The sequence below is a fragment of the Sceloporus undulatus genome, chromosome 10 (assembly GCF_019175285.1).
Source record: "Sceloporus undulatus isolate JIND9_A2432 ecotype Alabama chromosome 10, SceUnd_v1.1, whole genome shotgun sequence".
NCBI classification, from domain to species: domain Eukaryota; kingdom Metazoa; phylum Chordata; class Lepidosauria; order Squamata; family Phrynosomatidae; genus Sceloporus; species Sceloporus undulatus.
In genome coordinates this window covers 11,233,367-11,248,581 of record NC_056531.1, presented here as the reverse complement: position 1 = coordinate 11,248,581, position 15,215 = coordinate 11,233,367, and the positions used below count along the sequence as shown (strand labels likewise).

Here is a 15,215-nt window from a genome sequence, read left to right as displayed (position 1 = left end):
CTCTGCTAGAACATGGCCACATAGCATGAAAAACCCACAAAAAACTACAAACCTGACTATGTGAACAACAAAACAACAAACATTAGTTTTGGAGCATTCGTCCCCACTTCCTCAGATCTATGGCTTGAGATAAAGATACAGAATTACTGGTGTTTCATGTTCTTCTGATACTAACCAGATCCTGAAATCAAAAGGTCTTGGAGCACAATTCAAATTAAACTGCCTCTCATGAATTCCTTGATGCCACAGTCCTTTTCTTTCGTTTGACAAATCAATGGAGCATACTACTTCCACCGACTTGTATTTGTTTTTGTTATTTATTTACTCTTTGCATTAATATCCCACCTTATAACAAATATTCACAGTGGCTAATAGTGATCAGACTCGATAAGACATGGGCCTGAGCCTACAGGACCTGAGCAGGGCAGTCAAGGACAGGGAATCTTGGAGATGTCTCCACAGGGTTGCCATGAGTCAAAGTCAACTCAAGGAGAGCTAAGAACAACCACTACCAAAACATCCAAGGACACCCAAGAGCAAATATCCATAAAACCAACAATATCCTTGAAAAAGACAGCTATGGTAAAAAGCAGTCACAGCATAAAACAACTGAAGGGTAGTAACTGATAAAGGTACGTCATGCTCCAAGGTTTTTTATTCTGATGTGTTTGTTGAAAACATATCTATGGCCTGTTACAGACAGCCAAAATAAAGCTGCTTCGGGTCTCTTTGGAGGTATGCTATTTAAATGATGCACGGGTTCTAACAGTCTGGAGGTCGCGCCAAAGCCACACTCCATTCCTAAGCACTGGAGTGCAGCTTTGGTGCAGCTTCTGGATTCTTAGGATGCATGCATCATTTAAACAGCATACCTCCAAAGAGACCCGAAGCAGCTTTATTTTGGCAGTCTGTAACAGGCCTATATCTGCAAGTGGTTCTTGTGCAGTCCAACCTGCCATCTGTTTCATGGTCAATGGAAAGATTATGAATCAAGGATTAACAATAAATTGTCTTTGCCGCCTGCTTAAAAGTACAATGATGGAGTCTGGCATGGTAATTTCTTGGGTGACTGTTCCCAAGAGACCACACTTAGGAAGGCCCACTCATGAACCCACTTGCTATATTTCTGAAGATGAAAGATGCTAAACAGAGGCATGGATGATGTTGGGTTTCTCATATAGAGGAAGGCAAAAGGTTTAAAAGTCATAGGCTGTTCAGTAAAGAGAAGGGGATGCTCTAGGCTTAATATGGTTGGCAGATTACCTGAATCTACCCCCCAGAGAATACAAATGGGGCCCTTTCCCCTCCCAATTGGGATGGGAAGCAAGGCAGGAGAATCCCTGCGTTGCATGTGATCAAAGATGGTCTCTGTGCACTCTCCCTTTAGAGCTTTCAAAAAGTCAAAAGAGCAGTTTACCTTGAGGCCAAACTTGATGTACTGATCAACTGGTCCCAGTTTGCACAGATATAGGATGGGGGACACATGGCTGAATGAGACTATGTGTTAAAGGGATCTTGGAGTCCAAGTAGACCAAGTTGAACATGAGTCAACAGTGCGATGCGGCAGCTAACAAGGCAAATGCAATTTTAGGCTGCATCAATAAAAGTATAGTGTCTAAATCAAGAGAAGTAATAGTGCCACTGTATTCTGCTTTGGTCAGGCCCCACCTGGAATATTGTGTCCAGTTCTGGGCACCACAATTTAAAAAGGATGTGGAGAAACTGGAGCGTGTCCAAAGGAGGGCAACTAAAATGGTGAAGGGTCTGGAAACCATTCCCTATGAGGAACGACTTAGGGAGCTGGGGATGTTTAGCCTGGAGAAGAGAAGGTTAAGAGGTGATAAGATAGCTCTATTTAAATACCTGAAGGGATGTCATATTGAGGAGGGAGCAAGCTTGTTTTCTGCTGCTCCAGAGACTAGGACCCAGAGCAATGGATGCAAGCTACAGGAAAAGAGATTCCACCTCAACATTAGGAGGAACTTCCTGACAGTAAGGGCTGTTCGACAGTGGAACACACTCCCTCTCAGTATAGTGGAGTCTCCCTCCTTGGAGGTCTTCAAACAGAGGCTGGATGGCCATCTGTGAATGGGGATGCTTTGATTGTGAGTTCCTGCATGGCAGAATGGGGTTGGACTGGATGGCCCATGTGGTCTCTTCCAACTCTATGATCCTATGTTTGAATCTACTGAAACATTTTGCCTGCTCTTAAGGGCAGTCCCGTGTAACATAACTTTCAGAAATTCAATCTGGAAGTAGGAAGCCTGTGAAGGTCTAAAGACAGGAAAGAGTCACTGATTAGATGGCCACACATGGGGCTGTCTTACACATTTTGTGGGCCACACTCACCGACAATGGTTCTGTAAGAGATCCACTGCGTCTAAGGACTGGACTACTCTCAGCTCACAAATATCAAATGCCTGCTTCGATCTGCCTGCAACTTTGGCAATTGTGTTGCTTTCTCTCCTGATCTCTAACACAGTTGCAAACCCAAGGCCACTGATACAATGAGGTGAAGCTCACACTGATGATGGTTGTTAATGTGAGAACATCCCCAGACGCTTCCATGGGAGTACTAGTAAACGGCGTGAGGTTAGCCTCTGTCTCTCCCTCTTACTCTTGACATGGGATTTTTCGCATGTAGAAGACATAGCTTTGAGATGAATGGCTGGAAAGCCTACTCATACAAGCTTTAGCTTCACAGTGGAAAGAAAATTAAGATAGATAAATATATCTCAACATTTCAGAATTAATCTTAGCGTATTTCAAAATGCAGTTATTCTCACCGAACTAGAATATCTTGAAGCATCAAGAACACAGTCCATATCTAGTATGTTTAAAATACTGGGGGGGGGGGGGAATGAATGGCTAAAGCGTGTGTGTTTTCCAGTCCTCTTCAGACGAGTTACATTTTCCCATAAAACTATAAAATCCCCATCACCTTTGGAAGGGGCAAAGGAATAAATTATTCAGAGAAGAACTAGCATTTAAGTATGTGACTCTGAATATTGCCCACACTACAATCTTAGGACAATTAATAAATTGTCTTAAGTATCAGCAACGTTGCTTGCTGCTTTCCAAGTCCATGAGCAACAAATCTCTTAATACAGGCTTTATGGTGGACAATGAAACCATAAGGAACAGCCATGCTGGATTCGACCAAAGGCCTGTTCCCCTGAGCATCTTCCCAATGCCTCTAGGAAACCCACATTAAGATCCCAAACTAGGAACCCAGATGTTTGGGACCATCACTCCCAGGGTTGATGGGAGTTGCAATTCGACATAATCTGGAGGGCTGCAAGTTGCCCACCCCTGTTCTCTAATAAAGTTTTTGAGTATGTCAGAAATGTAGACCTGGGTCTACCACTGGTCAGTTTCTGCACTAGATTATTTTCAAAGAGCCATTTCAGTCCTCAGAAGAAGACAAAATCACTCTCTCCATCATTTAGTAAAGAAATCATCTCCATACTTCACCAGAATTTTGGACGCATACATCCTCAACACAAAGTTATCCTACGCTACCATAAACACCAAGTAGTTTAGGGCCTGTGAGAAGCCCCTCAAGGCAATTTTTGCAGCACTTGCGCACTATCCTTTTTCTGGCCAAACCTCCCCACAAAAAGTGAATGAATATCTGTTCACCTTTAAAACAGGCTTTAGCCTCCAGTCACGCTATTTAACATTCAAAATGCCTGTGTTTCAAAACGAGAAGTGGACTTCCAACTGTTTCCAAGTTTTCCACATTTCTTTTGTCTGGCATTTTTTGGCATCTCATAAAGCCATGGAGGGTCCCAGGAACAGAAGACTGACCCCCGGACCGGCTGCAATTGCTTCCACTGAAAGAAGTAGCACCACCTTGTCTCTGCAGACTATCAGGTGTAAGTCAGGGGCAGGTTTGGGGGCCAAAATTATGCATGTTGATATGACCCATGGATAAGTTGAGGATAAAACAAATGGGCTTGTGCATGCAGTGTGCATGCCATTGCCACTTCCAGCATGTGGCTTCAGCATAAACTGAAAGCTGCGTATGGCTCGCCCGCATATGACGTGGGTGCACTGTATATACAGTAAATACCTTTAAAGCACAGTACTAAAATAACACACCACACTACAAGACCCTTGCACCACATGAGTTAAGAGTCAAAGACTTACTGAAATAAAAAAGTCTTTGCCCACCAACAGAAAGAAAGTAGAGAGGGTACCAGTCAAACCCGTGTAGAAGGTAGTTCCAAAGCCTGGGAGCAGCAACCGAGAAGACCCTGCATTTGCAAAATCTACCTGTGATGGTGGTAGGATTGAAAGAAAGCCTTTCACCAAAGGTCTTAAATCTCATATAAAGAGATGCCATCCTTCAGAGAGTCTGGGCCCAAGCTGTGTAGAACTTTAAAGGTCACAACCAGCACGTTGAATCCTGCTTGGAAACAGGTAGGTAGCCAGTGAAGCTGTTGCAAGAAGCAAGTTATATGTTACAGCTACAGTAAACTGCTACATGTTCTGGGTGCTGCGCTTTTATAATGCTGGGCTTTTAAAATGTCAAGCTCACTCTCTTCATTTCCACCTGTGTCCTATGCACAAAGAACCCAATTCCTAATTTAATCTAAGGCCACCCTGAAATGTGGTGTGACTCTCAAGTGTGTTTATTCAACCTGGCCAACCCTTTGGTTCCATGAGACAATTTTGTAGAACCTGTCCTCTCATTTAGACTGAAGAAGTGGTCTTCATCGGTTATGAGTAACAGGGCACTCTGCATATGTTTAAGAGACCCAATGTTTCCACACACTCGGGAGAAACAAAGGAGATCTGCTGCTGGTGAGAACAAACAAACAAGTCTAGATGGAATAAAGGTCCGACTTGGTGAAAAGCCATGGCACTGCAGAGGATCCTGGACACCTTTAACTGGCCTCCTCACCCATGACAGCAGTCTTTTGCGCAGCTCCCTGCGAGGCATCCCATTTTGAAGCCAGTGCATTCACTTCTCCAAGAACTATCTGGATTCATACCACTGCTCCTCGGTGACCAATGGACCACTGAGCGCATGTGCATGGTGGCCTTCACCTTTTTGAGTCCTAGGCTTTCCCAGACAAAAAGCGCAATGACCTACTTTGGTGTAAGGGAGCTCGCTCTCATAAGCGTGTGGAAGCCACGGCCCTCCAAGAAGTGGAGGAATCCCAGTGCCCATGTGTCCTCAAAGGCAAGGCATGATGGGACGAGTAGTTCCTCGAAGCTGGAGCTTGCCTGCCCTGGAGCCTTGGCCTGCCTCCTCTGGGGAATCAAAAAGCCACTCTCCCTACAGCCAGAGCAGTCCAGAGCTAAACCTGGGTGACCTGACTCAGCGTAAGGCAGCTTCATACCTAGAAGACATTACACTTTGGTCACAGACACACACACACACCAAGCACATGGCAGCTGGGATGATGGTTTTCCACAAGGATTGGGAGGGGGAGGAGGATGGATTCGGCAAGGCTGGGGGGAACTCTGCATACCCCCAGAGGCCCCTTTGCCACTGGAGGGACAAAGGGGAGCCTGGGCAAGTGGTCTGGGGGCTGCAGAGGTGGCTCCAGGGCTTGCCTAGATGAAAAAGGGAAAGAAGAAAAGAAAGGAGCCCGAGAGACAGGTCCTGGAGCAGCCTCTTCTCTGCATCAAGAGGGGAAGGCAAAAGAGGCTAGCCACCCCAAGGCTTCTCCAAGGGCAAGGTCCCTCTGAGCCTGAGAGGACCCGGAGAAACAGGGAGGACCACAACCACAACCCCCCCACATCCACACACACACCCCCCTCTGGGCTCCTGGAGGGGTGGGGCAGGGGCCCACAAAGGCCTGCCAACGCCTCTTGGGAGGGCCTTTGCCTTTTCCAAAGGAGAGTCTGACCCAGTCCAAAGAAGCCACAACAACCTGGCCATTCGCTCTTGCCACTTTGTGTTGTGTCCTTGCCTTGCGGATACTGACTTTGTAGCTTGTGGAGGAGATGTCCAGCCTGGGCATCCCTTGGCTTTCGGATCCTGATGGACAAGGCATCACTGCGCACACACACACACACCTCTTTCATGGTTGGTCACGTCTTGCTTCCTAGCGAACACACCACTGGAGACAACTGTGTAACCCCAAACACCCCCAGCCAGACAACTCCATCCGCACCGGCACCAACCCCTCCACCTCCAGCCAGACTCAGACACCCCTCTCCGCCGCCGCTGCTGAGGCGGGAGCCCCCGCGAGGAGGCCGGGGAGCCTAGCGCCCTGCAGCCGCTCACCGTTGTGGTTGACCCAGCTGGGCTTGAGGAGCTTCATGGCGCCCCGGGGCCTCCTCCTCCTCCGCTTCTTCTTCCTCCTCCTCCTCCTCCTCCCCGCCGCCGTCCTCCTCCTCCTCCTCTTCGCCGCCTCCGCCGCCTCCTCCTCCTCCTCTCGGGGCCTGAGCCTCCTCCGTCTTGAGGACGGCGGCGGGTCGGGGCAGGCTCTGCTCCGCGAGGGAAGGAGAGGAGGAGGAGGAGGCGGAGGAGGCGGAGGCAAGCAGGGCAGGGCGGTTGCTGCCCCTAGGAGCCAACGCCAGGCCCAGCCGGCGCTCCAAGCCCCGCGCTCCCCTCACGCCGACGCCGACGCCGCCATGGCTGCCTCCCTGCTGCTGGCCCGCGCTCGCCCCGCTTCTGCCCGCCTCCTCCTCCGCCTCCTCCTCCTGGCGGCCGCATCCCTCAGCCTCGGCCCCGCCGCCGGAAGTCCAGCCAGGGCAACCGCCCAAGCGGCCCGGCGGGAAACAAGCGGCGGCCCGAAAGAGAGAGCGAGAGCGAGCAAGGGCCCCTCGAGGCTTCAGCTCCACTTCCTCAGGGGCCCAAATCTAGGCCAAAGAGAAGCCAAAGCCATGGCCCTGGGGGTCTGTGGAGAGGCCCCCTGGAAAAAAGGGCTTGGCAGCAGGGGCTTCTTCCCTAGGCCCAAGTCCCCTTCTTTCCTTCCTTCCTTCCTTCCTTCCTCAGGGGCATTGGGCCCACATTCAACTGAGGCCCTCTCTACTCCAGAGTCCACAGACTTAACAGGGCCAGAGCTGTGGTCCTCTTCCTCCCAGCGAGTCTCAAAGGAGCCCCAAGAGCCCCCTCCACTAGGACAGACTGCTGCCACAGACTGACACGGCTAGGGCTTTTTGAACGAAAGAAGCTGGCAGCAGTCTCCTTCCTTTTGGGAACTGTAGTTCCAGAGAGAGGCCTTTCGCCCTCGCCTGGTAACAAACTGTCAAACTAGGAGTCGAATTCAAAGCTGTAGCCCTGTGAGTCTGTGGAACCAGGCTGGAGAGAAGTCTTGTAGCCCCTTTGAGGCTCACTGGAAGAAAGAAGTTGGCAGCAAGAGCTTTCTGAGACTTCAGCCTACTTCCTCAGGTGCACTCAAGTCACTTACCTCTAAGGCGACCCTCCCCTAGGGTTTGCTTCGTGAGAAAGTATGGCTCACCCAAGGGAAACCAAGTGGGCTTCCATGACCAAATTCGAACCCTGATCTCCTGAGTCATAGTCCAGCGCTCAAACCACCAGGCCACAGGGTCCCCCTTTTAAGTACTTAGGACCTCTAAATCCAAGGAGCAGAGGGCCCCAAGTGCTAAGAGGGCCGCAGCAAAGAATCACATACAGTCCTTCTCCTGCCTTTCCCTGTTGTAATCCATCACACAATAACAGGTTGAGTCTCCCTTATCCAAAATGCTTTTGGATGTTCACTTCCTTCACCCACTCAGTTTTGGAATATCTGCACCTACATCAGGAGTACAGTGGTGCCTCGGGTTACGAAATTAATTCGTTCCGCGGCTAATTTCGTAACCCGAAAAACCTTCGTAAGCCGAATTGCCATAGGCGCTAATGGGGAAAAAAGCCGCGGCTCTGCCGCGGCTCCATTTAAAACAGCGCCGGAGTTTTTTCGTAACCCGAAACAATAAATCCCTATGGGATTTATTCGTATCCCGAAAAATTCGTAACCTGGGTATTTCGTATCCCGAGGTACCACTGTATATCTTGGAGACGAGACCCAAGTCCAAACATGAGATTTATGTTTCATATACTCCTGAGACCCATGGCTTGAAGATAATTTTATCCACAATATAGTATTTTAAAAGACAGTGTGTGAAACAAAGCTCCAAAACACACTGCCAAAAGAATCCAGTCTGAGATGGCTTGAACTGCCCTGGCTCAATGCTAGCGAATTCCGGGAACTGTAGTTTTGGTGAGACATTGAGCCTTCTCTGTCAGAGAACTTTGGTGCCACAATAAACTACAATTCCCAGGATTCCCTAGCCCTCAGCCAGGGCAGTTAAAATGGTCTCAAACTGGACTATCCCTGTGTTTTGGACCAAGTATTTTGAATGTAAGGCAGCTTCCTATGCCAGCCTTTGAACAGTGTTTGGCTGTTTCTGTCAATCCAGAGTTGCAGCCAGATGGTAAACTCAGGCTGTAAAATAAAGCAGCTTTGGTTATTTTTAATGCTAAGTTTTACATTGCTTTTTAATATACTGGAGCCTTGCAGCACCTTTGACACTAACTGAAAGAAACTAGGAGCATGAGCTTTGGTAGACTTCAGCCTGCTTCCTCAGATGCATTTAGCTAAAGTCTACAAAAGCTCATGCTGCCAACTTCTTTCTTTCAGGGAGTCTCAAAGCCGCTACAAGATCCCTTTGCAGACTTTCCAGACTATCATGGATACATCTTTGAATTGGTGGTTTGTTTTTTTTAAATGTTGCTGCCAGTTTAATTCTGTTAACCTTTTGCATGTTTTAGCTGTTTTAGTTTGAAAGCCACTTAAAGTGAGGGGAGGGAAAGTGGGATTATAAACAGTTGGGGATGGCAATAATAATCACTGTGAAGCTGAAGGCTTTCATGGCCGGCAGCCATAGTTTTTTGTGGGTTTTTCAGGCTATGTGGCCATGTTCTAGAAGAGCTTCTTCCTGATGTTTTGCCAGCATCTATGGCTGGCATCTTCTGAGAACCCAGAAAGAGAATGCATTCTCTGGAGATGCCAGCCACAGACGCTGGCAAAACATCAGGAATAAACTCTTCTAGAACATGGCCACAGAGCCCAAAACACCCTAAAAAAAATTATTATTTGAAAGTCTAGGACAGGGCAGGTGTGTAGCTTTTATGGTGGCTAACTGCCATCATGCCTTCTAAGTTATGGTGACCCCATAAACAAAAGACCTCCAAGTCATCTTATTTTCACCAACCTTGCTCAGATCTTGTAGATTCAGGGCCATGGCTTCCTTGGTTGACTCTGTCCATCTGCAATGTGGTCTTTCTCTTTTCCTACTGCCTTCTACTTTGCATCGTTGTCTTTTCTGGGCATTGACAGGGGAAGTGTGACCCTGCTGGTGCTCTTGGACTTCTCAGCAGCATTCAATACCACAGACCATGGTATCCTTTTGGGGCGCCTGAGGGAGTTAGGTATCAGAGGCACTGTACTCCAGTGGTTCCGTTCCTCCCTCTCGGGCAGATTCCAGATGGTGATGCTGGGGGACAGTTGCTCTCGTAAGAGAGAGATGACATCCGGCATCCCTCAAGGCGTCATCCTGTCTCCCATGCTTTTCAACTTTTACACAAAGTCACTGGGCGAGGTCATCCGGAGACATGGGGCTCGGTGTTATCATTACACTGATGACACCCAAATCTATCTCTCCATGTCTCCGACTGAAGCAGTGACCAAGGATGGCATTTCGCCTCTGAATGCCTGCCTTAGGTTGGTAATGGGCTGGATGAGGGAAAACAAACTCAAGTTGAATCCAGAGAAAATGGAGGTACTAGTGATAGGTACCCCTGGCCCAGGGAAGGCGATCTGTCATCCAGTCCTGGATGGGGTCACACTTCCCCTGAAGGATGAGGTTTGCAGTTTAGACGTGCTTCTGGATTCATCTTTACAGTTGTCATCTCAGGTGGAGGCGATATCCAGGAGTGCTTGGCACCACCTTCGATTCATACGCCAGCTGTGTCCCTACCTGGCCCAGGAGGACCTTGAAACAGTGATACAAGCACTAGTAACTTCTCGTTCAGATTTCTGTAATGCGCTCTACATGGGGCTACCTTTGTACCAACCCCAGAAGTGTCAACTGATTCAAAACGCTGCGGCCAGATTGATCACTAAAACATCTAGATCAGAACATATCACACCGATATTAAAATCTTTACACTGGCTACCGATCAGCTTCCAGGCCCAATACAAAGTGTTGGTTATTACCTTTAAAGCTCTACATGGCTCAGGCCCAAGTTACTTGAAGGAATGCCTCTCCCTACACAATCCGCCCCGCACACTCAGAACATCTGGAAAGATATTACTAGAGTACCCAAAAATCAGACTGAAATAGACCTATGACAGGACATTTACTGCTGCTGCCCCCAGACTTTGGAACAACCTGCTGGAGGAGATCTGTCGCATCGACACCCTAGATTTTTTTAAGAAAGCACTTAAGACAGATCTCTTCCGGCAGGCTTATCCATTTGATCCACCATCATGGAACCTTGGTAATACCCTCTCTTCCACTAATTTTATATAGGTATGGACTGTATTAATTTTATGAATTTGTCTTGTTCATTAATTGATGTAATTTTAGATAATTTGTGCTTGTTGTAATGCTGATTTTATGTGTTGTCCTCCCACGTCGATCCATGGGGAGAGGCGGGAAATATAAATAAAGATATTATTTATTTATTTATTTATTTACTACTGAGTCGTATCTTCTCATGATATGGTCAAAGTATGACAGCCTCAGTTTAGTCATCTTGGCTTCTAGGAAGAATCGAAGCTCTTTTTGCTGTAGGAGCCACTTATTTGGTTTTTTAACAGTCCACGGCATCCAAAGAACTCTTCTCCAGCAACATATTTCAAATGTATCGATTCTCTTCCTATCGCCTTTCTTCACTGTCCACAAGCATGCACACATTTCACAACCATGCATCAAAACGGAGACGATTATGGCATGGAGCATCCTAAGTTTAGTATTCAGTTCTGTATCTTTACACTTCAGGATCTTGTCTAGTTCTTCATTATAGGTCCAAAACGTACTGCAAAAAAAATCCAGTTTGAAACCGCTTGAACTGCCCTGGCTCGATGCTAGGGAATTCTGGGATCAGTAGTTTTGTGAGACATTGAGCCGTCTCTGTCAGAGAGCTCAGGGGTCACAACAAACTGCAATTCCCAGGATTCCTTAGCACTAAGCCAGGGCAGTAAAAGTGGCATCAACGTAGATTCTTTCTGCCGTGGGGACACAGCCTCTGGTCCAAAACACACTCTATGAATAATCCATTTTGAGGCCGTTTTAACCCTGGCTCGATGCTAGGGAATTCTGGGATTAGTAGTTTTGTGAGACATTTAGCCTTCTCTGCCAAAGAGCTCTGGGGCCACAATAAACTACAATTCCCCGAATCTGTTAATACCAAGCCAAGGCAATCCAAGTGGTCTCAAACTGGTTTATTTCTGCAGGGCCTGTAGTTTTGAGTGTTCTTTAGCCTTCTCTGTCAAAGAGAGCTCTGGGGGGGGGCAAGGCTATGGAATTTGGAGTTGGAGTATGTTTGTGGGCCCGAGCGTGGCCTCACAACATACTCCAACTCCAGAACCATAGCCGAGCCAGACAACAGTTGAAACGGGGCCAAACCGGGTTATCTCTCCAGTGTGGATGCAGCCTTGGGCTGAGACAGAAATGGGAATTATAGTTTGTGTGCCCCCCCCAGAGCTTCTCTTTGACAAGAAGGCTAAAGAACACTCAAAACTACGGCCCTGCAGATAAAAACCAGTTTGAGACCACTTGGATTGCCTTGGCTTGGTATTAACAGATTCGGGGAATGGTAGTTATTGTGGCCCCAGAGCTCTTTGGCAGAGAAGGCTAAATGTCTCACAAAACTACTATCCAGAATTCCCTAGCATTGAGACCGGGTTAAAACGGCCTCAAAATGGATTATTCATAGAGTGTGTTTTGGACCAGAGCTGTGTCCCCACGGAGAAAGAATCTACGTTGTATGCAACTTTTACTGCCCTGGCTTAGTGCTAAGGAATCTGGGAATTGCGTTTGTTGTGACCCTGAGCTCTCTGACAGAGACGGCTCAATGTCTCACAAAACTACTGATCCAGAATCCCTAGCATCAAGCCAGGGCAGTTCAAGCGGTTTCAAACTGGATTTTTTTTGCAGTACGTTTTGGACCTATAATGAAGACTAGACAAGATCCTGAAGTGTAAAGATACAAGAACTGAATATAAACTTAGGATGCTCATGCCATAATCGTCTCCGTTTTGATGCTGGTTGTGAAATGTGTCCATGCTTGTGACAGTGAAGAAAGGCGATAGGAAGAGAATCGATACATTTGAAATATTTGCTGGAGAAGAGTTCTTTGGATGCCGTGACTGTTAAAAAACCAAATAAGTGGCTCCTACAGCAAAAAGAGCTTCGATTCCCTAGAAGCCAGATGACTAAACTGAGGCTGTCATACTTTGACATTTAATAGAGAAGATACGACTCAGTAGTAAATAAATAAATAATTAAATAATATCTTTATTTATATTCCCGCTCTCCCCCATGGATCGACGTGGGAGGACAAACAAATAAAATCAGCATTACAACAAGCACAAATATCTAAAATTACAATCAATGAATACAGACAAATTCATAAATTAATAAATCCCTACCTATATAAAATTAGTGGAAGAGAGGGTATTACCAAGGTTCCATGATGGTGGATCAAATGGATAAGCCTGCCGGAAGAGATCTGTCTAAGTGCTTTCTTTAAAAAATCTAGGGTTGTCGATGCGACAGATTCTCCTCCAGCGGTGTTCCAAAGTCTGGGGGCAGCAGCAGTAAATGTCCTGTCATAGGTCTATTTCAGTCTTATTTTGGGTACTCTAGTAATATCTTTCCAGAGTTCTGAGTGTGGGGGCGGATTGTGTAGGGAGGGAGGCATTCCTTCAGATACTTGGCCTGAGCCATGTAGAGCTTTAAAGGTAATAACAACACTTTGTATTGGGCCTGGAAGCTGATCGGTAGCCAGTGTAAGATTTAATATCGGTGTTGATCTGTCTGATTCTAGATGTTTTAGTGATCAATCTGGCCGCAGCGTTTTGAATCAGTTGCACTCTGTGGGTTGGTTAAAAAAGGTAGCCCCTGTAGAGCGCATTACAGAAATCTGAACGAGAGTTACTAGTGCTGTATCACTGTTTCAAGGTCCTCACTGGGCCAGGTAGGGACACAGCTGGCGTATGAATCGAAGGTGTGCCAAGCACTCCTGGATATCGCCTCCACCTGAGATGACAAACTGTAAAGATGAATCCAGAAGCACGTCTAAACTGCAACCTATCCTTCAGGGGAAGTGTGACCCCATCCATGATGGATGCATCGCCTTCCTGGCCAGGGGTACCTATCACTAGTACCATCCATTTCTCTGGATTCAACTTGAGTGTTTTCCCTCATCCAGCCCCATTACAACCTAAGGCAGGCATCAGAGGCGAAATGCCATCCTTGGTCACTGCTTCAGTCGGAGACATGGAGAGATAGATTTGGTGTCATCAGGTAATGATAACACCGAGCCCCATGTCTCGATGACCTCGCCCAGTGACTTTGTGTAAAGAGTTGAAAAGCATGGGAGACAGGATGACGCCTTGAGGGATGCCGGAGTCATCTCTCTCTTACGAGAGCAACTGTCCCCCAATCACATCTGGATCTGCCCGAGAGGGAGGACGGAACCACTGGAGTTCGTGCCTCTGATACCTAACTCCCTCAGGCGCCCCAAAAGGATACATGGTCTGTGGTATTGAATGCTGCTGAGAAGTCCAAGAGCACCAGCAGGGTCACACTTCCCCTGTCAATGCCCAGAAAAGACAACGATGCAAAGTAGAAGGCAGTAGAAAAGAAGAAGACCACATTGCAGATGGACAGAGTCACCAAGGAAGCCATGGCCCTGAATCTACAAGATCTGAGCAAGGTTGTGAAATAAGATGACTTGGAGGTCTTTTGTTTATGGGTCCACCTAACTTAGAAGGCATGATGGCAGTTAGCCACCATAAAGCTACACACCTGCCCTGTCCTAGACTTTCAAATAATATTTTTTTAGGGTGTGTGTGGCTCTGTGGCCTGTTCTAGAAGAGTTTATTCCTGATGTTTTGCCAGCTCTGTGCTGGCTCTCCAGAATGCATTCTCTTCTGGGTTCTCAGAAGATGCCAGCCATAGATGCTGGCAAACATCAGGAAGAAGCTCTTCTAGAAACATGGCCACATAGCCTGAAAAACCCACCAAAAACTATGGCTGCCGGCCATGAAAGCCTTCAGCTTCACAGGATTATTATTGCCATCCCAACTGTTTATAATCCCACTTTCCCTCCCCTCACTTTAAGGTGGCTTCAAACTAAAACAGCTTAAAACATGCAAAAGGTTAACAGAAAACTGGCAGCACAGTTAAAAAAAACAAAACCCACCAATTCAAAGATGTATCCATGGTAGTCTGGAATGTCTGCAAAGGGATCTTTGTAGCGGCTTTGAGACTCCCTGAAAGAAAGAAGTTGGCAGCATGAGCTTTTGTAGATGAGCTAAATGCATCTGAGGAAGCAGGCTGAATCTACCAAGCTCATGCTCCTAGTTTTCTTCAGTTAGTGTCAAAGGTGCTGCAGCTCAGTATATTAAAAAGCAATGTAAAATTTTAGCATTAAAAATAACCAAAGCTGCTTTATTTTACAGCCTGAGTTTACCATCTGGCTGAACTCGGATGACAAAGAAACAGCAAAACTGTTCAAAGGCTGGCATAGTGAAGCTGCCCTTACATCAAAATACTTGGTCCCAAAACACAGGGATAGTCCATTTGAGACCATTTTAACTGCCCTGGCTGAGGGTCTAGGGAATCCTGGAATTGTAGTTTATTGTGGCACCAAAGTTCTCTGACAGAGAAGGCTCAATGTCTCACCAAAAACTACAGTTGCCGGAATTCGCTAGCATTGAGCCAGGGCAGTTCAAGCCATCTCAGACTGGATTCTTTGGCAGTGTGTTTTGGCGCTTTGTTTCACACACTGTCTTTTAAAATACTATATGGTGGATAAATTATCTTCAAGCCATGGGTCCAGGAGTATATGAAACATAAATCTCATGTTTGACTTGGGTCTCGTCTCCAAGATATACTCCTGATGTAGTGCAGATATCCAAAACTGAGTGGGTGAAGGAAGTGCACATCCAAAGCATTTTGATAAGGGAGACTCAACCTGTTATTGTGTGATGGATTACCAACAGGGAAACGCAGGAGAA

The 15,215-nt window shown here is 46.9% G+C and overlaps 1 protein-coding gene across 2 annotated transcripts in view; it reads right to left on the bottom strand.

Annotated features, from left to right (window-relative positions):
* Positions 1-6,402, bottom strand: part of LOC121916639 (protein HIRA) — a 66,036-nt gene extending 59,634 nt beyond the window's left edge. For both annotated transcript variants that reach the window (XM_042441939.1, XM_042441940.1), the window contains exon 1: positions 6,245-6,402. In XM_042441939.1, coding sequence (XP_042297873.1) covers positions 6,245-6,281 — 37 coding nt within the window. In that variant the 5' untranslated portion in view covers positions 6,282-6,402. The remainder of the gene's footprint in view (positions 1-6,244) is intronic.
* Between the last annotated feature and the right edge of the window lie 8,813 nt (positions 6,403-15,215).